At 38.5% G+C, this 26,720-nt stretch overlaps 1 protein-coding gene across 4 annotated transcripts in view; it reads right to left on the bottom strand.

Moving 5' to 3' along the window:
- The window catches only part of parga (poly (ADP-ribose) glycohydrolase a), a 205,126-nt gene that overhangs the window by 155,255 nt on the left and 23,151 nt on the right, over positions 1-26,720 (bottom strand). For 3 of the 4 annotated variants that reach the window (XM_072583394.1, XM_072583396.1, XM_072583395.1), the window contains 4 exons: positions 22,588-22,750; positions 21,919-22,041; positions 12,683-12,766; positions 9,935-10,009 (listed from right to left, as the gene is read on the bottom strand). In XM_072583394.1, coding sequence (XP_072439495.1) covers positions 9,935-10,009; positions 12,683-12,766; positions 21,919-22,041; positions 22,588-22,750 — 445 coding nt within the window. Of the gene's footprint in view, positions 1-9,934; positions 10,010-12,682; positions 12,767-21,918; positions 22,042-22,587; positions 22,751-24,494; positions 24,623-26,720 lie in introns of all 4 variants that reach the window. The other variant, XM_072583398.1, reaches the window with a different exon arrangement.

A 26,720-nucleotide genomic window follows, 5' to 3' on the forward strand; every position in this document is an offset into this window, starting at 1 on the left:
TAGAACTTATCTATTTACTTCCATTCCAACTGTGACTTCATTGGCTGCAAAGCTTCTTTGGACATCACAAGGTCAGAAATGTAAGTTTTTTTTTCTTACTTTCTTGAACTTCAGCATATTTATTTGAGCTATTTTGACACATCACAGTCATATCTCAGCATATTTCTACTTTGAATTGAGCTTGGAGTATATTTTCCCTTGATTTCACTGATGAGAAATACAGTAGAAAATAATTTTTGATTGCACATTAAAAATATGATTCAGGACTACTCGAACCATTATTTTTGATTGCATAACTATTCAGACAGACAGTAACTAAAAATAAATCAAAGTACACCCTTTTTTCAAGCCACTACATATTAATAAATGGGATGAAAAGATTTGTCACAGATCATCACTGGCACCAAACATAACAGAAATTAGTATGAAAAAAAAATTAGTCTGCAGATAATAATAATAATTAGTAAAGACCATTAAAACTGCTTCATTGCCTATTTAACAACTAGACATCTTAGTTAAATTCTCTGACTTGCATTTATTGTACAAGAAAATTGGAGAAATTCAACAAATTCAAAGAAAATGGTTCTTAACTGTCACTTAACTGGGATGGTGTGATTAAAAAATTGAAGATTACGCATATGTGAAAAATTACAGCACTGCTCATAGCAAATAGTTGAGTACGAAAGCCTTTGATAAATGACCTCATTGTTCACATATTAATTAATGCACAGCCTCCTTTGCACTACCTAATGATTAGGAATGGAAGACTGATATTTGTTGTTAAAATTAAGAATAAATCTGATAGCACATGCCAAATAAAATCATCCCTCACAAAAATCCATGTTTACTGTTTTAAGTTCAAACATGCTTCATTGGTGCTTAGGCAAAATATCACTGAAATCATTATACAACATACATGCTGGAATCTTACAAGTGATCAACACTAGCCTTGATTTTTGGCCAAGAAACAAAGGGAAATTTTGGGGAAACCATCTAGTATCGGGAAAAGTTACACTTCACATCCAAAAGCAAACTACAAACTGTTATGACACGGGGTTAAATCCTCTGCTAATTTAAACCCAACACACCAAGAAGCTCACCTCGCGCCATCATCTGTTAAATTTTGAGAGGTAAAGAACTCTCTCAGATTTCACTATTTACATTAGTGAACATTAACAATTTTATTTTTTAAGTTCAACAGAGAAGATTAAAAACAACAACTATTTACAACTCATTTTTCTTAAACCTATCTTTTACCTCCTATTCTACAATACTGGTCTGATCAATTCCCTCTTAAATTTACGGCAAATCAATTTCAAACCCAGCTGTCACCTTCGGATGTCAAACCTTCTCTGTAGGTTTCTCTAGGTTGGTTTCGGTCTTCGGCTGCACAAATTTCTTATGGATAGGTACCTTTCAGAGACCTATTCAGCTGGCAGTCTTTACTTGTGGGTACTCATTACTATTCGCCCCCTAACTGTTCATAGTGTCCAGTCTTATACCCCAAAACATCAGATCATTTCATTGGTTTGATGTCATCCCAAACAGTAAAATTCAAATTTGATTGGATATTGGTATCCAATTTAGTTTAAACTGATTGGCCAAATTTGAATTTGTTTTTGTCCCAGGCAACACAACACCAGCTGTTTGTGTCAACCAAATGTTACATTTATAAATTGTTCGGCACACTGTGCTTTTAGTCCTTGCCAGCTTCCTCTCTCCCAAATGTACAGTACACCTACACCTTCATAACAAAATTCATCAATGAAAGTGAGCAAAAAACCTCATATTTAATTACCCCAATCTTGCCCAATTGACTTTTCAGTCTATAGAATGATTGGGTAGTGGTTACACTTGAATAATCTTACTCCAATTCTTTTGTGGGGTGGGGGAGATACTATTCTTGGACTCTTGTGGCACAATCCCCAGGCCCAGGTTCAAGCGTACCTAGTCCAGTCGTGTGTCAATATCTACAACAATTCTTGGCTAATTCTGAGCAATCACAGAATAGTCACAGCATAATAAGCAGCCATTTGACTTGTCATGTTTGTGCTAGCTTTCTGGAAAATTTGTCACAACCTACTCCCCAGCAGTCTAGCTGTAGTTGTGTATATTCTTCCTTTACAAACAATTCCCATCTTAAATGCCTCAACTATACCTACCTTCACCATATTCTGTGTAGTCCATTTCAGATCCTAAGTAGAGGTTGAGTTTTCCTCATGTTATCATGGCTTTATTTGCTAATTATCTTAAAATCTGTGCCTTCTGGTTCTTAATCTGTAAACTAATAAAAACACTTTCTCCCCAACCACTTGGTCCAGATCCCTCAATTTTGAATACTTTTGTCAAATCTCGTCTCAAGCTCGATTACTCTAAGGAACAAAAATAGCCCGATTAAGTCCAGGTCATCAGAACTGTAAAAGGTTCATGCAATTAGACTCAGAAATAATTCACAAAAAAATACTGTCAACAGTCTGAGGAAAAAGAAATGGAAAAGCATCAGTTGAGTAAAGATTTAAAAAGCAGAGATGAGTGTGATAGTTCTCACAGACTGAAATCTTGGTAACAGACTGATGCTTTACTTTTATGTCTCATCAAGATACTTATAATACTAATGCACATGTTTGTTTCTTTTACATAAAAGTATTGTGGTCTGACGTTAAAGAACATCTTCAGCTTTGAGTGACTATGTTCCAGTGACTAATCATAATGGCATCCAACTACAAAAATTAAATGGATGGACTATCAGATTTCGTTTTCGGATCTAATTTGTCCAGTTTTACCAACAATTGGAATCATAAAACGTTCCTGCCACTGAGGTTAACTGAGAGGTTTATTGTTGCTGGGTACACCTTTACTTTGGTTTTCTCTACATTGGGGAGACCAAACATAAACTAAGTGAACATTTCACTGAGCATCTCAGCCAGAACCGCAGGGCTGAATGATCTCCCTGTCACTGCCTATTTTAATTCCCCTTCCACTCCCTTTCTGACATGACTACCCTTGGCCTCCTCTTTTGCCACAAATGAATCAAACCACAAATTGGAGAAACAACACCTCATCTTCTGCCTGGGCAGCCTACAGCCGTAGGACTCAACATTGCGTTCTCCAATTTCAAATAACCTCCCTTCCTATCACCCGACTCCCTTCAGAGCCCTGCCCCCTCCATTCCATTCCTCTTACTGACCCCTCTTCTAGCTACCAATTGGATTCATTCCTCCCACTGACCAACCAGGTCGTTCCCTCTACCTGTGTTCACCTATCCCATCTCAACACCCTGACCACCACCCCGACCACCACCTCTTTTATCTGCAGCTTGCCTTACACCCACCTCCGGTCGCGAAGAAGGGTTACACCTGAAACACTGACTTCTTTACCTCCTGATGCTGCCTGGTGTGCTGTGCACTTCTAGTCTCCTGCTTGCATACCTTGGATTCCAGCAGCTGCAGTTTTTTTTGTCTCTTACCTTTACTTTGAGCAAGGGTGTATAAAATTGCAATTACTTAGTATTCTGCCATTGTCATAAGTCTAAGAAATATCTGAATATTATGGACAGTGTCTCCAGTGATGGTATAAAGAACACAGAACAGTGAATACATCACAAAAAAAAAGTGTACAGGAAAGCGACACACACCAACCAGGTCCTGAATGACAACAGCAACCACCCAAACACACACAAAGAAGCCGCATTAGGACCCTTTTCAAAAGGGCTACAACACACTGCAGTACTCCCGACCTATGAAGAGAAGAAGACGAACACCTCTAGAGTATTCACCAAGAACAGATATCCCTGCAACTTCATTCGCTGATGCCTACAAACAAACAACGCGATGAGGACTTGGCACAATCTAATTCACTAGACAAGCTACCTTACATAAAAAATGTCTTGGAACTGACAGCTAGACTTCTCCATCCACTCGGATTTGTGACAGCTCATAACGGACAGCCACGCTCAGACAATTTACAGAACTAAAGACCTTATACCCATCCATATAAAGACTGCACATAAAACTATATAGGGCAAACAGGCAGACAACTAGCAATCCACATCCATGAACACTAACTAGCCACCAAATACCACGAGCAGTTGTCCCTAGTAGCCACATATGGACCACATATTCGACTGGGATAACAACGATCATTGAACAAGCTAAACATAGGACAGCCAGAGAATTCCTAGAAGCATGGCACTAATCTACAGACTCCATCAACAAGCACAATGACCTAGACTCAATATATCAGCCACTGCAGCAAACAACCGGAACCAGCAATCAGAAGCAGCAGGAACGGAACCAACTGAACTCCAAAAGACACTACAGCAGCACTGCCCAGGGGGCTCCAAAGCACTAAAGATGTCACCTAGACAAAGGACAAAACATCTGCAAATCAACTTCCCAGCTCAGTAAACATTCCCACAACCATGACAACCAGCAACTGAGCTACAAATCTTTACACAAATCTTGAATTTCTTCTTTCTATCTGCAAAAAAAAAAGGGTCCTATGTATGAGGCTAGTGCATGCAATTGCGTTGCACTGCAACCCCAAATGACAATTCTAAATTGGTTGTCTTCATAATGTCATAAAGCTAGTCTTTTTTTTCCTAAAAGTGGTTCCTTGTCTCAAGGAGATTCTGTCCCTTGATATTTTTTCAGAGGGGTAATAAACCCATCAGTCTGGTTTGGTACAGAGGTGAAAAGGATTTTGAGAAGCCTTTTGTTTATATGTAAACAGATGAGACTTCAGAACAAAGTGGTCATGTTTTAGAAGTGACCTGTATAAAGAAAGGGAAGTGGTCAGCTCTCTAGCTGAGCTGAGCAGTTTTTGTTCAAACTTGAACCAGTGAGGAGTTCAACAGGGAGCTGTGTGGAAACTCATTCTCCTTTCAGCCCTTCAACTTCAACCTGTAAGCATATGTCCCACTTATATTGGTTTTTAAAGAGAGTTTCCTTATTGAGACTGTTGTGTATATTTAGAACAGCATACTTAAGCCTAGTTTGGATAGACTGGGTTCTATAGGGATGCTTTATTCTGTTCTTTGTGTTTCATTGTGTAATTTTGTGCATAAATTCTTGTCTGTCTTAAAATCAAGTAGTCAACCTAGCTATCTTACTCCAGGTCATTTTCACTGTACACTTACCAAAACAAACTGCTGCCTGCTTAAGAATGTTCTCAGTCGTCTGGCTTTGTCTATAACAATAATTCTTCAAACACTCATGAATATTTAGCAATTTTTCTTCAATTGTGAAATCACATCTTACGTTGGTACAGTAGTAACTTGCTTGTTGCAAACAGCCACAGGGATATAGTCTGATATTGATATTATCTGCAAGTCTTTTGGATGAACATTAGCATCACATTGGCTCAGAAATTCACAGACCATGTTACTCATTTGTGAGATGAGCAGAGTGTTATTTGGCTTGACAGCAGCATCCTGTTGTTGGCAAATGTCACTCAGATTGCTTAATACTAGTAGCTTGAAACTGTTGATAAATCTTTTGACATAGCTCACTCTTGCAGGAAAAATTGGAGGTAAACTGGACACTTTATATGACAACATTGTTTTGCCCTTACTTTGGTCATTCTTGCAAATTGTCCTGATGAGTACAAAATAATAAGCTTGGACAAAATTTCTTTTATCAGCCAGATTCCATACCTATTTTATTTTGCATCTATTATTAATCCTCACCACATATCGTTGACATGATTGCATTAATTTAATTTTTACACGTTGCACAACAGCTGACAGTAGTGAAACTTCCGATTATCCTAAGCCCAGCTTATACCAGCATTGTTCTCGGATTTGTCTTTTCTAATGCAGGTGTTGTTCTTTCCAATTCTCACTCACTCCCAATATGTTGAGAGGAAACACTGAATAAGTAGGCTTCTATTTTCAAAAGATTCATCACAAATCAATTAATATTAAATAAAAACAAGGGGTAAATCTTCTTGTCACTCAGTGTCTGCTTACTATATCAGATGGATTAATACAGCAACTGGAACCTTATCATTCCCAGAACTATCCTACTTCAGCAAAAACTGTATGAGAATTAGTTGCCACTTCTTGTTCAATATGCAGAATATTTGGGAACAGTCTGTACCAGGAAAGTTTAGACACATGACCAGACTTTTGTATCGCTGGGACATACAAGCTCTGGAGAATGTTTGAGGCAATTGGGATGAATTGTATTTTATCAGTTTAGTCTAAAGTGATCACTCCCATTCACTTATTTGCTGGCTTTTTCACAGAACAACACAACAGAAAGGAAAGGCAACTAGAATTTATATAGTGTCAATCATGAAACTACTGCCAAGCACCTCAGCCACTGAAGCATCATAAGGGGCTGTCACTATTACAACTGAGCAGTGAAATAAAATGAAAAGAAGTAGGGGACAGAGGGTCATGTTCATTCAATGATAAGAGGAAGGGTGGGAGGAAGCTCAGGTAGAGCACAAACATCAATAAAGACTGATTTGTTAGACTGAATAATATTCCACTGAATTCCACATAACACGGCAATCAATCAAAGCAAGGACCTTTAAGTTGTCCACTTTCCAAGATGATTCAATAGTAGTGATATTGTACAACAAAAGGAAAAATGTCAAGGATGGAGAAATGAAACAAGTATCACTTTTTTCAAAGAATAGGTATATTTAGAAGCAGAACATTTGACAACTCTCTGGGAATGGCTTCCAATGAATTTTGAAACACTGGGCCAGATTTATAGAGAGTGGCAATTTCACTCAGGTCACCACTCTGCCCCTTGTTTTTAATGACAAAAAAAAAAAGAGTGCCACACTTTTGATAGGTTATTTTGCTCAGAGTGCCCTCAGAAATGCAGAGCCTTATTTCCATTATGACATTTTCTCATCGGGTCAGGATCCAGTGCCAGGAGAAATGGATGGTAGAAGGACGTAGGAGTCGCTCAATGTGAGGGGTACGATGTAAGGGATCAGGGAGAGGTGCAATTGGTGGTTGTGTAAATTAAGTCTGGGGTCTGTTTAATAGCTAGTCATGAGTAAGGAGATGTATTTAAATAGCCTAACTTTTTCTGGAGTAGCTACTTATTTAATTTCATCAGAATTTTCCAAAGCTTCCAATACAAATGCAGTCTTTTGGAGGGTTCCAAGTGTCAAGGAACTGCACAGCAGAAAATTTAACTTCCTGAGCAATTCCTATGGAGTGCGCTACAAGCAGTTCTGTAGGGATCTATACACAGTTCCTTTCTGTGCTGTAGTAATGACTGTCTGGACTGTCTTCTCCATTACAATCTTTGGTGAAACAACGACAGAGTTCTCACAGCACTTGAGTTCATAATGTAACATCAAAGAGGCTTATTTGTTCTTCACCTAGCAGATGGAGTGTTAGATAGGAGGTAAAAGGTGACCCAAGTAAAGCAAAGTCCTGGACAACCAAATTATTTTGAAGTTGCAGCACATCTCGCCACACTGACACTGAACTGAATTAAGATTAAGAGGGCTTTGTTTGCATGGACAGAGTTCTGGGACACTAAAAACATATCAAATGAGAACAGTTCGCATGCAAAAGATGACTGATGTAATGCATTGTGCAGGATTATTTATTCAAACAATGTACCTTAAACTCCAGCCTGTCTTGATTTCATCACTCACATTAACTCATAACATTTTAGAAATTTCACTTTCCTCCTAATGCACTGCATGATGAAGGTTTACAGTAAAATATTATCTAAGAACTTGGGTTCTTACGGTTTTATTCTTTGGTTCTGCATCGCAAGTGCCTTTTTTTGAAAGATAAGAAATTCTTTTTTATAAATTAAGCATGGGTCAAAACAACTGTTCCAAGAAAAAAAGATTTACAACAGAGAGGGCACATCAGAGACAGATGACAGGCAGAGGGAGAGAGGTAGAGGCAGAGAATGGTGGGTGAGAGGCCAGGTCAGAAAGGTTAAGACCAGCAAAATAACTGTTTAATTTTGGTACTTTTCAAGTCAGGCATCCAGCGAGCTGTTGAGGTTCGGTCATTAAGCATATTCCAGGCTGACATAGCCAGATTTTTTAATCAACAAGTAAATCAAGGGTTATAGGGAAAGGCAGGACAGTGTAGCAGAGGATTACCAGATTAGCCATGATTGCCTTGATTATCATAGCTAACTCAATGGGTTGAATGCCCTACTTCTGCTCTTAGATCTTATGGTCTGGTGTTATTTCAGTAGCTCAAGCAAATAGGGATTTTGTAGGATACAGTAAGTGAACTTATGTTTGCACGTCTTGGGTGGAGATGGTAAGAGAGAGAACTATATCTGGTAAATGTGCAGAAATTCACTGTAGAAAAACTGCCCATGATCTTGTCAGCTGAGTAAGAAATCCTACAGTGAGGAACAGGTGCGATATTTCTCTGACGATAATAAACTATAAAGGATATGATTGGAAAAATGGGTTGAAACTTTATTTTTGCTGGTTAGGACAAGATTGTTCCAAATTGTGTTCTATATATAACCATTTCCTGTGTTTGATAAGCCAATGTTCAAGTGAAAAGTACATTAGACTGACCATCACATTAAGCAAACAGCAAAAATAAAAGTTAGACTATCAAACTAGGTTTCACTCTGGAATTTGGTTTTACTAATATTACAATCATCTGGGATGATAATTACTATAATCTCTTCATACTTCCTTTACTTTTATTCCCAATTCCTAGTGAAAGGCAATTGAAAGTTGAAAGGAGACTATTTTCTTCAGATATTAAAGTCTTGAAAGCACTATATTTAAATGAATCAGATGAATTTGGTGAACAAAACCGAACACAACAAAACATCATTTATATCTTTTGCAAATAGCATGCAAATTTCCAAACCACCTCATGGTACAGTGATAATGAAAATTTGCATTGGATTATCCAATAGTGATTTCATGTAATACAGCAAAGCAAGCATTTTGCATTAAATATAAATCGCAATTTGAACAGAGTAGACATAATAATATAACACTCTCAGATCTTATCTTGGTGCTTCGCAATATTTTCTCAGTGTAACTGTATTTCAAGGCTTGAAAATTGTTATGACCCCCCATAAGAACGGAGAGAGTGCAGGCCTGTTAGAGCACAAGCTTGGCTATTGTAACTTGATCAATCCTCCATGGCGGTTATTACTGCCTTGGATCTCACAAGCCCACTTGGGTCCTGATCCCCACTTAGCAAAGCTCTGCCTTAGCTATTCTTGTCCTTTGCCTACTGCTCCTTTACAACTGCCAATAGAAAACTCAACTGTGTGAAAGATCTGTTTCACAATTTCTTCAAACTACACCAAACATGCATTCCTGAGAAAAGTTGGAGGAGAGAAAATACTTCATGTTTAAAGAAAATTAATTTGCTCTGACCAATACCCCTGTCACTTGATTAGAATATTAATATTAGAAACTCATAGCACAACGGATTGTATAGACAGCTCAATGTTGTCTCAAAGGGCATGCAGAAATATAGCAGGGGTAGATGATCTCATCCCAGTTTCTACGCCCTCCACTGCCGCCAACCAATTGTCCCCCACCACCCAACAGTGTTAACTAATGAGCCCATGAAAACAATTTTAAAAATTACTGAATTTTTAAAGGCTTCCTGTTGAAACTAATTAATACAGAGTTATCTTTTAAGAATAAGCTTTTAAAGATGTGCAGAATTTAAAATGTTTTGGCAAGGTTTGCAGGTTTATCCTAATAAAGTCACTGAATTAACTGTCGTTCTCAATAATGTACTCCAGCTAGTTTTAGCTAATGTCACATTATAGGAAACAAAACTAGTTGAATTATTTAGAAATAAAACAAAAGCAGGATTTAAATAATCTTCGTAAGTCTATATACGCTATGTTGGTCAAAACTAGCCGCTTAAAAATGAGCTAAATGGATTACAAAACTGCACAGTACAGATTCACATTCTTCAAACACCATCATTAAATTTTCTTACCTCATTACAAAGGTAATTCAGGGTAGTGAAGTCCCATTTCTTGGCATAGCCTGCATTATACTTCAGTATTGCATCCTTTAAAAAAAGAAACAATTTCCAAACAGTGGTTACCTGCCTGGTTGTATTCAAACAATCCATTCTCTAAGTCAACCAATGCCACAGTTATGCCATAATTAGCCACATTGGTCTGATCAGCCAGAATAGTGAGACAAACACATAAAACAAGGCAAGGATCAGCAGTTCAGTTTATGATAGATTGGTAAAATGAAGAAGAAAGCAGTAATAGCTGAAAATAATTGAACTTTAAAACAGAATGGCCCCCAACCATCACGAAGTTCCAGAAAATAAAGAGGGGGCCAACTCAATAAAAAGATCAAGAGCAGAGAAGGAGAAAGTACAGAAGTTGCTATGTTTACAGTTTTAAAAACAGTGAAAAATAGTAATTGTAACCAACTATAAGCTGACAAAAATGAAAATACACTCATCATATGTCTGTGGTGCATTGTTGCACACTGAAAACATCATTTTCTTCTCTATTAATTGACCACCGTGACTCAGAAAGATTATGTTTTAGTTTTATTTCCATTTACCTTAAGGTCTAATATTAAGTCATGCATAAAAAACAAATCACAATTTATTCTTTCGCTAGCACTGATATCAGACAGAGGCAGCAGCAGCACTAGTTAGTCCTGCATCACTAACCCGAGCAAATGGAAAAGCAACAAAAATCATTCGTAGGTATAGGATGAATTTAATTGTGAGGCTCTCAATAGTCAAACTGTCTATCAACAACTACCCTCTTCACTGACATGGAAAGAATGGTTATTTAGAAATAACATGACCCCCATGAAAGGGTGGCAGAAGCAAGAAACATCAACATTTAAGAAATACTTAGATAATCACTTGAAGTGGCATAGCATACAAGCCAAGTGCTGGAGAATGGGAGTAGAACAGATAGGTGCTTGGCGACTGGCACAGACACAATGGGCTGAACAGCCTCTTTCTATGCTGTAAAGCTGTATGACTCTAAACCTTATTCTAAATTTCAACACCTCAATCAATAAATACTTAATCTTCTCTACAGAAAAGCAAAGAACCTGGGCTCCTCCAATCTCACCTTTTAGGTTTCTCATCCTTTACATTAATTAATTAATTTATTCCTGAGATACAGGTGACGCTGGTGAGGTAATATTTATTGCCCAAAGTTAACTACCCCAAAAGGAAGGGGAAGAGACGTTGTCTCCTTGAATCCTGATAGTCCTTCTGGTGATTTATAGTGAGTCCTTCTTATGAGTAAATGAAATTCAGGATATTGTCGATCAATGGTGAAGGAATGGTGACACAGACCCAGGTTAAAGTAGTTTGTGATATGGAGGTGGTATCTCCACAACATTACTGTTCTTCTTCTTGTAGTCAATGTCATGATATTGTTCAGCAGCACGGCTTTAAGTTGGGTAAATTTCAAAATTCCAGCCTGCAATTCATATGTATTGCAGTGACAATATGTAGTATGATAGAATGGATGAAAGGGATGAAGACTGCATTTGATATTCCAATCAAGGAAACTGCTTTGTCCTGGATGGTGGTGAGCTTTGGGGATCTTTGTTATAATTGGAACCATCCAGGCAGGTGGCAAGTATTTACACTAGTAAATCTTTTCTCTACTCTCTTCATAATATCATAGCTTCCAAAATTAAGGCTCCAAAAACTGTACAGAATTCATTAATCAATTATTTAACCATGCTTACTTAACATTATCTCCTAATATATTACCTTAAAACCCCATTTAGAAATTCTAGGATTAAACAGCTTTTCCAACAAGCATTTTGACTTGTGTTTCGGAGGACACATCAGCCATTCTAGCAACATACTATGTTGGAATCTCAAATGTAGATATGCTAGTTTGAGGTTATGTTTAAAAACTGCATATCTGTTAACTGGTTATGTAGTCCAACCTTAAAATAATGCTCTCATTATGCTTCACAAGATTTTTAAATATTACAGAAAAAACACATCCAATTGAAGCTTTTCATCTTAAGCTCATCAGGATAGTTTTGCAAGACTATCAATCATCCACATTGATCAATGTAAGATGAAAAGCTTCGACAGTATGTCTCTGTTTTCCAGCAGTAATGAAGTTCTGTACTATGAAGTGATTATTTAGATTATTTTAATACTGGGATGCAGACTGTTAACAATTTACATAACAATTCATACAATTATACTGCAGATGGAGGAAACATGACTATCCCTCCTAGTCCTGCGACCTTGAAAAACTGTTCCACTAGATTCATTTCCATACCCTGTATGCCTTTACAGCTCTTTGATGACAGTGATTCAATGTCGTTTTAATGGATGGACTGCGTTCACATGAAAAGTTAAATTATTCCCTCAGTGAAATCATAGAATGTTTCTTCACTACTTCATCAACACGAACGTATCTAGGCCACAGTAACGAAGACCATACTACTAACCTAGCAACTGCTAAAATGATGACTAGAGAACTGATATTTAAAATAAATAATTTATCATTGTGTAACATCCCAAAAATGGCTCAAAGAATGAAAATGCCACTTCTACAAGGACATAAGTGGATCTTAATGCTGATAGTGGAACAGAACTATTTAATTCAAAATGCAAACATGTTCAAAAACAATTGAATTCTGTCAATGAACTTAAAATATATTCTCAGCAAACCCTAATCCCCACAACCCATAGTTACTGATTTGATCTTATTTCACATTGTACCTTCACATCCTCTGAATTAGTAAAGGTTCTCAACAATGCTGTTCGAATTAACTCCCATCGACTGCTCACATTCTTGCTTCCATCCTGTAAAGGGAAAATACATGAATTTTTAGATGCAGTTTATGCTCACAAGCTCTACAACAAAATCTACTCAACATAAAAAGTATAATTCAAAAGTGTGACATTCCAAATTCTAGACTTCCTGAGAAAGTACAAAGATTGTTTCATAGAATAATAAGTTATAAATTAAGAAGACTGAGCAAATGCCGTAAACATGACATTACATTCAATAGCATTACTGTTGCTAGATCACTTAGAAGCAACACCCTTGATCACAAATTGAATCAAATCAGCCATCCAAATAGAGCAGCTACAAAGCTGGGAGTTCCACAAAAACCCAGCTCAGAACTCCCCAGGGCTTGTCCGCCATCAACAAGCCACAAATTAGGGATTTGGTGGATACTCTCAACTGCCTACATACATGTAGCTTCTACACCACTCAAAAAGCTCCAAGACCATAAGACATAGGAGTGGAAGTAAGGCCATTTGGCCCATCGAGTCCACTCCGCCATTTAATCATGGCTGATGGGCATTTCAACGCCACTTACCCGCATTCTCCCTGTAACCCTTAATTCCTTGTGACATCAAAATTTATCAATCTCTGCCTTGAAGACATTTAGCATCCCAGCCTCCACGGCAATGAATTCCATAGGCCCACCACTCTCTGGTTGAAGAAATGTCTCCGTATTTCTGTTCTGAATTGACCACGCTAATTCTAAGGCTGTGCCCTAGTCTCCTCGCCTAACAGAAACAATTTCTTAGCATCCACCCTTTTCCGAGCCATGTATTATCTTGTAAGTAAGTTTCTATTAGATCTCCCCTTAACCTTCTAAACTCTAATGAGCACAATCCCAGGATCCTCAGCCGTTCCTTGTATGTTAGACCTACCATTCCAGGGATCTTCTGTGTGAATCTCCGCTGGACACACTCCAGTGCCAATATGTCCCTCCTGAGTGTGGGGACCAAAACTGGACACAGTACTCCAAATGGGGCCTAACCAGAGCTTTATAAAGTCTCAGGAGCACCTCGCTGCTTTTATATTCCAAACCTCTTGAGATAAATGACAACATTGCATTCACTTTCTTAATCACGGATTCAACCTGCATGTTTACCTTTAGAGAATCCTCGACTAGCACTCCCAGATCCCTTTGTACTTTGGCTTTATGAATTTTCTCACTGTTTAGAAAGTAGTCCATGCTTGTATTTTGTTTCCATAGTGCAAGACCTCGCATTAGCTCACATTGAACTTCATCAGTCATTTCCTGGACCACTCTTCCAAACTTTGTCTATCTTTGTATCATCGGCAAACTTCGCTAGAATGCCCCCAGTCCCTTCATCGAGATCATTAATATAGATGAACAGCTGCGGCCCCAACACTGAACCCTGTGGGACACCGCTTGTCACCGGCTGCCATTCCGAAAAAGAACCTCTTATCCCAACTCTCTGCCTTCTGTCAGATAGCCAATCCTCAATCCATGCCAGTAGCTCACCTCGAACACCATGGGCCCTCACCTTACTCAGCAGCCTCCCATGTGGCACCTTATCAAAAGGCCTTTTGGAAGTCTAGATAGACCACATCCACTGGGCTTCCCTGGTCTTACCTACATGTCACCTCTTCAAAGAATTCTAACAGGTTTGTCAGGCACGACCTCCCCTTACTAAATCCATGTTGACTTGTTCTAATCCGACCCTGCTCTTCCAAGAATTTAGAAACCTCATCCTTAATGATGGATTCTAGAATTTTACCAACAACCGAGGTTAGGCTAATTGGCCTATAATTTTCCATCTTTTGTCTTGATCTTTCTTGAACAATGGAGTTACAACAGCAGTCTTCCAATCATCCGTGACTTTCCCTGACTCCAGTGACTTTTGAAAGATCTCAACCAACACCTCCACTATTTCCTCAGCCACCTCCCTCAGAACTCTAGGATGTAGCCCATCGGGGCCAGGAGATTTGTCAATTAAGACCTTTTAGCTTTTCTAGCACTTTCTCTTTTGTAATGGCAACCATACTCAACTCAGCCCCCTGACTCCCTTTAATTGTTGCGATATTACTCATGCCTTCCACTGTGAAGACTGACGCAAAGTACTTATTAAGTTCTCCAGCTATTTCCTTATCTCCCATCACAAGGCTACCAGCATCAGTTTGAAGTGGCCCAATGTCTACTTTTGCCTGTCGTTTGTTTCTTATGTATTGAAAGAGACTTTTACTATCATTTCTAATATTACTACCTTTCTTCATATTTGATCCCCTCCTTCCTTATTTCTCTCTTTGTTATCCTGTTTGTTTTTGTAGCCTTCCCAATCTTCTGATTTCCCAGTGCTCTTGGCCACTTTCTAGGATCTCTCTTTTTCTTTGATACATTTCCTGACTTCCTTTGTCAGCCATGGCTGTCTAATCCCTCCCCAGATAATCTTTCTTTTCTTGGGGATGAACCTCTGTACTGTGTCCTCAATTATATCCACAAACTCCTGCCATTTTTGCTCTCCTGTCTTCCCCGCTCGGCTCTGCTTCTAGTCTATTTTCGTCAGTTCCTCTCTCATGCCCTCATAATTACCTTTGTTTAACTGTAACACCATTACATCAGATTTTGCTTTCTCTCTTTCAAACTGCAGACTGAACTCTACCATATTATGATCGCTGCTTCCTAAGTGTTCCCTTACTTTAAGATCTTTTATAAAGTCTGGTTCATTACATAGCACTAGGTCCAAAATAGCCTGCTCTCTTGTGGGCTTCATGACAAGCTGTTGCAAAAAGCCATCCTGTAAGCATTCCAAGAATTCCCTTTCTTTGGATCCACTGGCAACATTATTTACCCAGTCCACCTGCATATTGAAGTCTCCCATGATCACCGTGACCGTGCCTTTCTGACATGCTTTTTCTATTTCCCGGTACATGTTGCGCCTCTGGTCCTGACCATTGTTAGGAGGTCTGTACATAACTCCCATTATGGTTTTTTTGCCTTTGTGGTTCCTCAATTCCACCCACACAGACTCCACATCATCCGACACTGTGTCATTCAGTGCCATAGATTTAATTTTGTTCTTAACTAACAAGGCCACCCTGCCCCCTCTGCCCACCTCACTGTCTTTTCGATAAGTTGAAAATCCTTGGATGTTTAACTGCCAGTCCTGAACCCCCTGCAACCATGTCTCCGTGATGCCTACCACATCATAATCATTCACGACGATCTGTGCCATGAGTTCATCTACTTTCTTACGAATGCTACGAGCATTCAAGTAAAGTGCCTTAATGCTAACATTCTTCTTATTAGAGATATTGGAAGTCATAAGATGTCCTAAGTTATCCTTCCTTTTTGTTGCATTCCTAATCTGCCTCAAGGTTAAATCCACCTGCATACATGCTATCCTCCTGCTTATCTTTCCATTTAACTCCATACTCCCTGTCGCTTTCACTTTCCCTTCCCCCCAACTCAGAAGTTTAAAGTCCTACTGCCCACCCTGTTTATCCTCTTCGCTAGAACATTGGTACCAGAACGGTTTAGGTGGAGACCGTCCCAATGGTACTGTCCAGATATATTACCGGCATTCCCCTGGCCGTCATTCCCGCTCTTCCTACTTATTAACTAGGTTAGAGGAGGAGGGTGGGTGGGAGACACGACAGTAGTAGAGTCTCAGGTTTAGCCGCCTTGCTGATATATATGGTCACTGCTTTCTTTCCCGGCTGCCCTCTGGTCCACGTCACTTCCTCCGCTGCTCCCGCTCCTTCTCTGCTGCTGCTCGCACTTAAAATGGCCGTTGGCGAAGGGTGAGTATTTATACCCACTGCTTACCTTCCTGGCTACCCCTCTGGTCCCTGTCACTTACTCCGCTGCTCCCGCTCCTTCTGTGAAAGAGAAAAACACCGCTGCCCGCTACCGGTAAGTAATTTTAATAAATACTGCCTTACCTTATCTTCCAAGTTCATCCTACTGCTCGCACTTAAAAGACAATGTACCTTTCTTGATCAGCTGCTAACCAAAGCCACCAGCTTTAAAATTCACTCTACCCACCGCTTACATACAACTTGCATCATCCACAAGATGCACCCCACCATGGTTCCTTCCAAATCTGCAATCTCTTTTACTTAGAAGGAAAAGGGCACCGGATGATGGAAAGCAATCACCTTCAAATTCCTTTCCAAGCCACATGCCATCCTGACTTGGAACTATAGCAACAGCAATGCACTAACAGGACTATGGGTGCACCTCTAACAGAGAGACAGTAACAGTTCAACAAAGTGATTCACCACCACCTTTTAAAGTAACAAGTAGGCAATGTGTTGTCCTGGCCAGTGCCATACACTGAGATTAAGAAATGTTGCAAATATTGAGCTGTCATTAATTGATAAATTCCAGCTAAATTATCAATTGTGCAGGACCATTATCACAACCATCAAGCTCACTTTTCAAGCAAGCACAACATACAAATATCATTATTCATGTTTCAATTGCATCAGGAACACAAATGCTGGGCATAGGTTCCACTACACAAAAGAGACAGTTTACTTCAGGGAACAAAGTTTGGTGTGGAAACCATGGGAATGGCCCTGTGTGTAAGAGGCCAGGTGGGAGAAACTGAGGACTGCAGATGTTGGACAGCAGAGTTGCGTGTGTGGTGCTTTTGGGCAAGTTGATTCTCCTGCTCCTCGGATGCTGCCTGACCTGCTGTGCTCTTCAGCACCACACTCTATGCATCACTGCACCTGACCTCATGTTGTAAGTTCCAGTAGGTACGACAGTCCTGAACAAGCACGTGGACTGTAAGAAAGCTTCAATCTCACAAACATTGTGGGAGCAAAACATGCCTGACTCCTCAATAATTTTTCCGACTGTTCCAGAACCTGTGAGTTCTTCCACTCCTGTCAAATGTTGAAGATACCTCAGAATCTGAGACAGTAACGCCGTTTGTTGCTTCCTTGGCGCCTGAAGAGGAGAACAAAATTCTTCAAAGATGCTCCAGGTACAAGAGGCGAGCTACTGCGCATTACATGCTGTCCGTATTAGAGACAGAGTTGGCAAAACCTGACCTCGTGCTAAAATGTCCCAGGAGGAGCTATGCCCTCGAACGTAGGGAAGGCTGGATGTAATGACTGTAATGAGATCAGCCAGGTTCATCTCATAGAATATGACATCCCTGGGGCTGTTTATCTGGTCCAATCAGGGAGCCCTGGCTGACAGATAAAAACAGGAATGTCGGAGGGCAGATCTGAAGATCTCCTCGTGGATTTGCTCCCAGGCCTGGCCAAACTGGCCATCAACAGGTCCAGGCAGCGGGCCGTGGAGGGGGTCGTTAGGGTCGACTGCCTGCCCCTCTTCCGCGGTTACATTAGAGCCCAGGTGCCCTTGGAAAAGGAGCACGCGGTGTCCACCAACACCCTAGAGTTGTTCAGGGAGAGGTGGGCGCGCAGGGAATGGAGTGTATTATTTCCCCCTCCAACTCTATTTTGATTTAGTCCCTACCCTCCCCTTCACTGTTTGATCACACAGCATTACCCTTTGATGTGAAGGGCACTGCTTGTCACTGGCCACCGGGTGTTTTCCTATCTTCCTGGTGGTGGAAATCGAATAAAGATTCGTGCACCTTGTGTATTTCACTGTGTCTCACACCTGCGCGCGCACACACACACACCATGGGTGCTGGGGAAAAAATAAGCACTACTGCAGTTAGGCGGTAGTGTGGGGGTTATATATATATATATAAAAAAAGAAAAAGGAAAAAAAAACATGAATATCAGAGGTTCTGTTCACTCAGAGTTGAATCAGTGTCAAGACACTCTACATGTAAGTAATGGGTGACTTGGTGATGGAATACCAGCTTCTGGGGAATTACTTCCATTCACTCCTCTTCTCTTTTTTCTCCCGTCTCCTATTCTTAGGCTGTAACTTACTAAATATAATGAACATTAAACAGATAAACGAAGAGTACTCAGTGCAAACTGTTTATTTACAGCAAGTACAAATTTCACTATTTTTACCCAAAGTATCAAAAAAGACACTTCTACACCAACAATCAATACATCTCAGACCTTTACAATACACAGTCTCTTATTTCTCAGATGGTTGTTCATTGCATGGAGTTTTGTGATTAGCCGCTCTCTGCTAAGCTCAGGCTAACCTGTCTTTGTGTACTGCCTAAGATTTAGCTCCAATTTCCTTTGAAGATACCCCAGAAAAAACATTAAAAACTGTGTCTCTCAATAGCTTAGCTCATCAATGATTACATATTATAGCACAAAAAGAGACCATTAGCCTACCATATCCGTGCCAGCTTTTCAAAACAGCTTTCTAATTAGCCCCATATCCCTGCTCTTTCCTACCTAATTACTTTCCCCTCAGGTATTCATCAAATTCCCTTTCAGAAGTCATTTTATTTTTGAATCTATTTCCACTATCCTTTTCAAGAGTATATTCCAAACCACCATAACCTCAGAAGAAATTCTAATTTGACTTCTAGTTCTCCTGTCAATTATCTTAAATATTCTTCTCCTATTTTCAATCATTTCTCATTGGAAACCAATTCTTAATATGTATGCTCCAAAACCTTTCAGGATTTTGAACTATATTATATTTGCCTTCAGTGCCTTCTGTCCTAAGGCAAACTCTTCTCTCCATGTCACTGAAGCTCTATTTCTGCTTTATGTCAACATCACAAGTTGATGTTATTCCACACCATCAATGCTGCCATTCTAGACAATCTCCTTTGCATCCGCTCCACCATCTCTATACTAAATACACCCTTCTTCGAGTATAATTTCCAGAACTGTTTTTTTAATATTTGGATCTTAAAAATGTGACCAGTAAACAAGAATTCTCAAGAAGAATTTATGACAAACAAAAAGCTTCATTTGTTTCATGCCTGTATTGGAACAACTAATGCTGTCATGTAGCAGTAATACAAACTTATTGGGAAGAGATATTTCACAAAAATACTTACATTCTATTTGAACCACAAATTATCAGATTAAATGCATAATAGTAAAGTGCAATCTGTGTGTTATTCATTTCAGGAAAATATGGAATGTGTAGGCTGCACCATGAGTTGGCTAGGCATTCTTTCTATCTGTCCCAAAAACCTCCCATGATGTGGAGGTGCTGATGTTGGACTGGGGTCGACAAGGTCAGAAGACACACGACACCAGGTTACAGTCCAACAGGTTTATTTGAAATCACAAGCTTTTGGAGCACTGCCTCTTTGTCAGGTGAAGTGACTTTTGTTTTTGTCCCAAAACCATAAATAAAGCTTTAATTACTATTTTGATCAAGTCCAATACACTTTATTCACATTGATCTTCAAATGACATTTGGTAATGAAAGTCAAGAACCGCAATTCCAAATCAAACTATTTAAATTATTTTTTCTTGTAGCAATCTTACAGCACAACAGATGTTCATTTGGTACATTGCATCCACACTGGTGGTTTGATAAAGCTGTCTAATTTGTCCCATATTCCAGCATTTTCCCTACAACCCTGAATATTAGTATGCTTGCATTTGTCTTGAGAAGGTTACTATGGAATCTGCTTCCACAACAATTACCTCCAACAACTACGTCGATAGTCATACGTTGTGGTCTGAAATTAACCAGCAAAAATAAAATTGAGAGGAAAAAGTAGAGAAATCTCTTCATGTGGAAAATTATGGCAATCTGGAACACAGGACCATACTTGAAGAGATCAAGAAAAGGTCCAACACACTAGTTGTCAGAGATAACTATTTCACTCTTGTTATGATCCCTATGGAGATCAACAACTTCTAAAAATTTTGAATTTGCAGCCAGTTGCTGAAAACGAGGAGATAAAAATACTCAAATAGTTAAACCTTGTTATCAACATAAAACAAACCTCGAGTGAACTTTATTACTTCATCTACTTAAACAAAAAACTTCCCCTTTTACTTTTAACACATACAAATACATTTTACAGGTACAAATCAAATTGTCTCTTAAGTTGGGACTCAATTCTAGAGCCAGTAGAAAGTGATATTTTAGCTCCTAAGGGTTTACATCTGTTCTTTTCATTTACCAACCTGGTAACTTTGAAACCCAGAGATTCCTATACTCTAAGAAATGCTTCTGGGTGCAGCCCTAACAACTTGACACCATCCAGAACAAAGCCTGATCAAAACCCACATGATTTTGAATACCGTTCACTCAACTGATTCTGGGATTAGCATTCAGATCTCCCTTAAACTTTCTTGGAGAACCATCTCAGTTTCTCCAATTAAGAAAACCGTTTTGAAAAGCTGGCTCAGAAACTTTTCTTAATATGCATACTTTAAAACCTTTCAGGATTTTGAACTATATTATATTTGTCTTCAGTATCTTCTGTCCTAAAGCAAACATCAGCTTTTCTCCATGTAACTGAAGCTCTATTCCTGCTTTGTTTCACCATCACAAGCTGAAGTTATTCTTCACCATCAATACTGCCATTCTAGAAAATCTCCTCTGCATCCTCTCCCCCATCTCTATACCAAATACACCCTTCCTAGAGTGTAATTTGCAGAACTGGATTTAATATTTGGATGATAAAGTTTCTTTTTTTTTGCCTGGAGAATGAATCTTTAGGCAAGTCTTTCAGCTTTGCTTCTAGTTTTCACAAATTCGGTCCTTCTAATTCAACTGCAAGGTTCTACTAGCATTCATGCATGGTAAACTATAGAGACCTTAGGCCACTTGATATCTCTCTCTGGGTTTAATAAGGTTCAACCTTATTAATCTAACTACATGTCAATTCAAGGAAACTGCAAGCTGCAGAGAAATGCACAGAAACTAAAATCAATTCAATGGGGAAGGAGGTGGTGACACTGTGGCAACGTAATAATCCAGAACCTCGGGCTAATGTTCTGGTCACATAAGTTTGAATTCCACCATACAAGATGGTGAAATTTTAATTCAATAAAAATCTGGAGTAAAAAGCTAACCTAATAATGACCATGTAATCGCTGTCAATTGTCATAAAAACCTTTCCAGTTCACTAATGTCCTTTCCGGAAGAAAATTCTGGTCGACACGCAACCTGAAGCAATTTGGTTGACTCTTTACTGCCCTCTAGGTAATTAAGTATAGACAGTAAATGCTGGCCTAGCAATAGGCTGGGCTAGAAATAAAGTATTTCTGAGTTTGTAACATCCTTAGAAAAGTGCATATCAATACTTAATTATGTAGGACCATTCTTTACCTCATTTTCAACAGGAAAAAGATTTTGAACTGAGCAGGGCATTCTCACATGCTTGTCATCCCAGGCATCATTATAATATGTGGGATAAGGTCGAGGGACTTCACCACTTTTCAAAAGGTCTGTCTGCAATATAAGCACAAAAAAGGTAACTGCAACAATTATATATTCAGTCGGAGAAATGGGTAAGGCAGCTTTTCATATCAATTAGATGAGCATGTTAAAAGAAAGTGCCTTGGCTTAAACATCCTTAAAACAACAGGAGAAAGGAACATTTGAAGCTAATTCAAAAGTTGGCTTAAAAACATTTCTTGCTGCAATTTCTAATTTATTAGGTGCTCTAATTATTTATTATAAAGTCTTTTAAACCATCTTAATAAATATGGAAATGGCAGCATGAAAATCAACAATTCATGACAACAGATTTCAACCTAGTTCAGTTGGATGACATTATATGCTTTGTACAGCAATTTATGTCTAAGGTGAAATGAAATTGGCATACTCTGGCTATTTTTACAGATCTGGTCTTAAAACTGAGAACTCAGTTGGAAGTCCATATTATAGACACGTTTCAAGTACTACTCAGTTGAATAAGTTACTGTGTAGCCAAGTTTTCCCAATTAACATTGCTCAATGAGTATACTGCTTGGAAAGAAGTTTATTTCAACTTACTCGGATAGTCACTGAGTGATTGCTAGATGGTCTTAAAGGTGGCAAAACACTGCTGCATTCTGGCATTCGGCGCATCTCAATGATTGGAGTTCCAAGCCATTTGATATCTGCAGAGTATCTCCCTTGATAAGGTCTTTTCCCTTCCACGGTAGAATGCCCTCTTCTGGAAGTCAAATATTTTTAGCATAATAATGCAATCTGCATCAGAATTCTAACAACTAATCTGTAGATCACACAGTATGACATTTCGTTAGTTTCAGAGGATAAAGAAAGAAATTAAATAATTTAAAACTTAATGCCTGAATAGTTCATTGTTTAATACTGATTAACTGCATTAAGCGAAGAATCCTAATTCTCAAGGTGAGTTAAAATCTATTTATCTGATTCAACCAATGTTCTGGTTTGACCTATGAATCAAAAGTTTTAAAACAAAATTTATTTCAGTGAGTATCTCAGATGGATAAAGTAAATCTGATGTAGCCAGAATCTGTTCCACGATTGGTTCAACAAATGCTCAAGTTATAGGTGTGGGAGAAAGCATTTAGTCTGAATAACATATTTAATGCTACACAATTATAATTTAAGCTACTAATTTGCACTTTCAAATGAGCTTAATCTGAAAATATGTATAAAACTCAAAAGTTTTGTTATATTGTAATCTCAATACAGAATCAGAATAGCTCCAATACAGCAGAGAGATATTTAGCCCACTGTGTCAATTTGACTTGCTTAAAAATCTGATATGTTGTTTTAATATTAAAACAAATTTTTACCCACTTTGTATTATGCCACTTTTGGCTCATTTAGAGGCATAGATTACTGGTTTAAATTCTAACTGGTTTAGAATAGATTCTGGCTATCTCAGATTTACATTTTCCAACTAAGATATTCAGTGAAAAATGTATTTTCTATCTCTCTCTCTCTCAAATATCTTATAGTTTCCTATTGTTTGCAACATTTATATAAAAAGAGCCAACTAGTATTACATATAAATAGAATGCATATATCAGGACTTCAAAACTCAAACTATTCATGCCATGGTCAACTCAAGATGTCCATGTACGCAAATGCTGCAGCCGTCATCATATGACTTTGTCATCAATGCTCTATTATTCTCTTAACTAACGTGGAAATGTTGCTTACTATAGCAAAGACCAAAGGAGATTCTGGCAACTCCAAAAAAAGTCTTCAAATGTCAAAGTAATTGACTAAATAACAGAGGATGGGGTGTGTGTTAACTCTCCTGCCAACATGGAGTGGCCCTCCAATAGCAGGGACAGTCAACAGCAACCACCAAAAGAATACTGCAACACAATTAGCAAGTTCCACTCTTTACATTTTTTTCATTGATTCATGGGATTTGGGCATCAGTGGCCAGACCAGTATTTATGACCCATAGGGCAGTTAAGTGTCAACCTCAATGCTGTGGGTCTGGAGTTACATGTAGGCAAGACCAGTTAAGAGATCCAGATTTTATTTCTGAAAAATAAACAATTGATTCACGATCATCACCAGATTCCTAATTCCAGATATTTGTTGAATTCAAATTCTACCAATGCCATGGCACAATTCAAATCCAGGAACCCAAAACATTACCAGGTCCCTGGATTAATCAATCTAGGCCATTACTTCCACTTATATGCAAATGTAGTGACATGGATTTTTTTTAAATCTTCTGCTCTCTTTAAGTAGACATAACATTGACTGAATATGAAGTCAGTACAAGCTTGCCCAAGTTGCAAGCTAAGCAGTTGCTGATATCCATTTCTAACTTCCACAGACAAGCACTGTCACTTCAGAAATATGGGGCCAATTGTATGATATTTTAAGGTGAACTGATTATACAATACATGCAACAGAAGTGGTTTGGTGATTTTGAAAAAAGAAACACTCAGACATTCACTTACAAACTTTTCCATTTTTGACGGCACCAGATGAGCAACCCAGAAGCAGATGATTGCTCTTGATTCCTGTCCCTTCCATTGCTGGATACACACATTACTGCAGCACTTCTGCAAATGTAGTACTTTACTGTCTGTCAATTACACAACACGCTCAGTTCAATACAATCACATCCCTAGGGGCAAAAGTAGACTGTACTATGATACCCAAAAATATTAACAAGCTAATTTTTAAAATATTAAAAAGAACAAACATTTGCTGCTACCCTTTGCTGACAGTGCAAAATGCTCTGTCTGACAAAACATTTGCAGACAAAAAAAAAGTCATTTACAGTTTTAAATGTGGTTGAGTTGAATGCTAAAAGCATAACAGTTTCGGAATATGTCAAAAGGAGCTATTGCACGTAAGGATTAAAAATTATAATTAACCCTTGAATGATTCATTCTAAAATTAGGGTTAAACACAATAAGAGTTAACCATAACAGCATAGGCATGCTGCAGCTCTATTGTCACATCTACCAAGACTGTTGGACGTGATAGGCTCATCTTGCGTCCATATCAGTGGGCAGTACCAATACAGACCATACATGACATTGACAGCTAAGCAAAGTCAATGGGGAGTCAGCACTGGCAATTGGCCCATTCCTTTTAGGATAATAACATCCAAGAATAGGGTAAGGATTTAATATAAAATATTTTATGAGGTTTGAGTACAATACTCGTTGAGTTAAGTTTTTTTTAAACTAGATTCTGAATTTTAAAAGCATGGATTGTTCAGGGTGGACTGAAGCGGAGATTTGCAACTTCAGTTCAGGAGTAAACGAAATCCAGAAATTAGAAAGCTAGCTGCCAGCATTTTTCAAGTCAGCTTCACATTCTTTATATGTGAAGTTATTAACTCCAACTCAGGTAAAACACTACGGACACTGGCAAGTCTTCAGGAATATATCCAATTTGCCATATAAGTTTAGACAATGAGCCCTGGCAGACTACTCAATAGTCAAGATCAAGCCAATAACCATACATGCACTGTCCAGCATGGGATACTGGATTGTGATCAACAAGTACAAAATTTATTTTATTAAGTGGTATTATTGTAAACTTTAAAATTTAGTTTTGTTCTTTCATATGATGTCCACATTGCTGGAATGCCCTGCATTTTTGCCCAACCCTAAGTGGCCTTGAAATACTGTAGTCCATATGGTGTGGTACATACTAATGTTGTAACAATAACTCACCAAGGAAGTGAAGGAATAAAACTGTATCAGCTATATTAACTGGATGTCACAGATTGCTTTAAGTTGCTAAACATGGTATTGTGCTCATCTTTAGTGTCCCTGCCTCAGGACCAGGAAGCCCTAGTTCAAGTCCCACCTGCTCCAGAGATTTGTATTAACATCTCTGAACAGGTTGATTAGAAAAATATAATAAATTAGAAAGAAATTCACAGAAGCTTAAAGCAACAGATACTGCCACTTAAAGAATTTAAGAATGCATGTATGGTATGTAAATATGGAATATTGTTTAAACCAAAATACATCAATTAGACCAAATATTGGAGGCTTTATAAATTACTTATTAAATAGACTTCATGCCACGTCTAAGGCTCTCTTTTAGTATTCTGTCAGATATTGAAAGCATCATGCACAAGATGTAGGCAAACTGTTTCCAAATGAAACAGACCATACACTTTATTTGCTGCTAATTAAGCTGGCCGAAGGCCAGTCATTTGAATCTTTATCAAACAAGCTCCATCCATTTAGAAAGGCGTAGAAGGGAAATGTTAATTCATTTAGTCACTCAATCTATGTCTGAACAAAGAAAACTTCACATTTATCATTTGAACTTTCAAGCAATAATAGCACCACCACCAAAGCGTCCCTAAAACATTAAATGAAAAGTATATAATTGCATATAGAAAAAGGGTTTTCCTCCGTTTGTGCTCCAATCATTTAAGACAAACATGAATGAACCTACAATAGCGCAGCATCACCATTTTTAGTGGGCAAGTTGGTGTTAACATGACTTGGCTGCCTGGTGTTATTAATTAATTATCGAAGTAGCACCTTTATAATTAAGACCATAATTAAAGGCCATTCAGCCCACTGAGTGTGCTCCATCATCCAAAGAGTTCATGGCTAATCTGATAATCCTCAACTCTACTGCCTTTTCCCCATTTCCTCGAATCCCTTACTGATTAAGGATACTATACACAATTTTTTTTAATGACA

This window comes from Chiloscyllium punctatum, chromosome 13, assembly GCF_047496795.1.
Source record: "Chiloscyllium punctatum isolate Juve2018m chromosome 13, sChiPun1.3, whole genome shotgun sequence".
NCBI classification, from domain to species: Eukaryota; Metazoa; Chordata; class Chondrichthyes; order Orectolobiformes; family Hemiscylliidae; genus Chiloscyllium; species Chiloscyllium punctatum.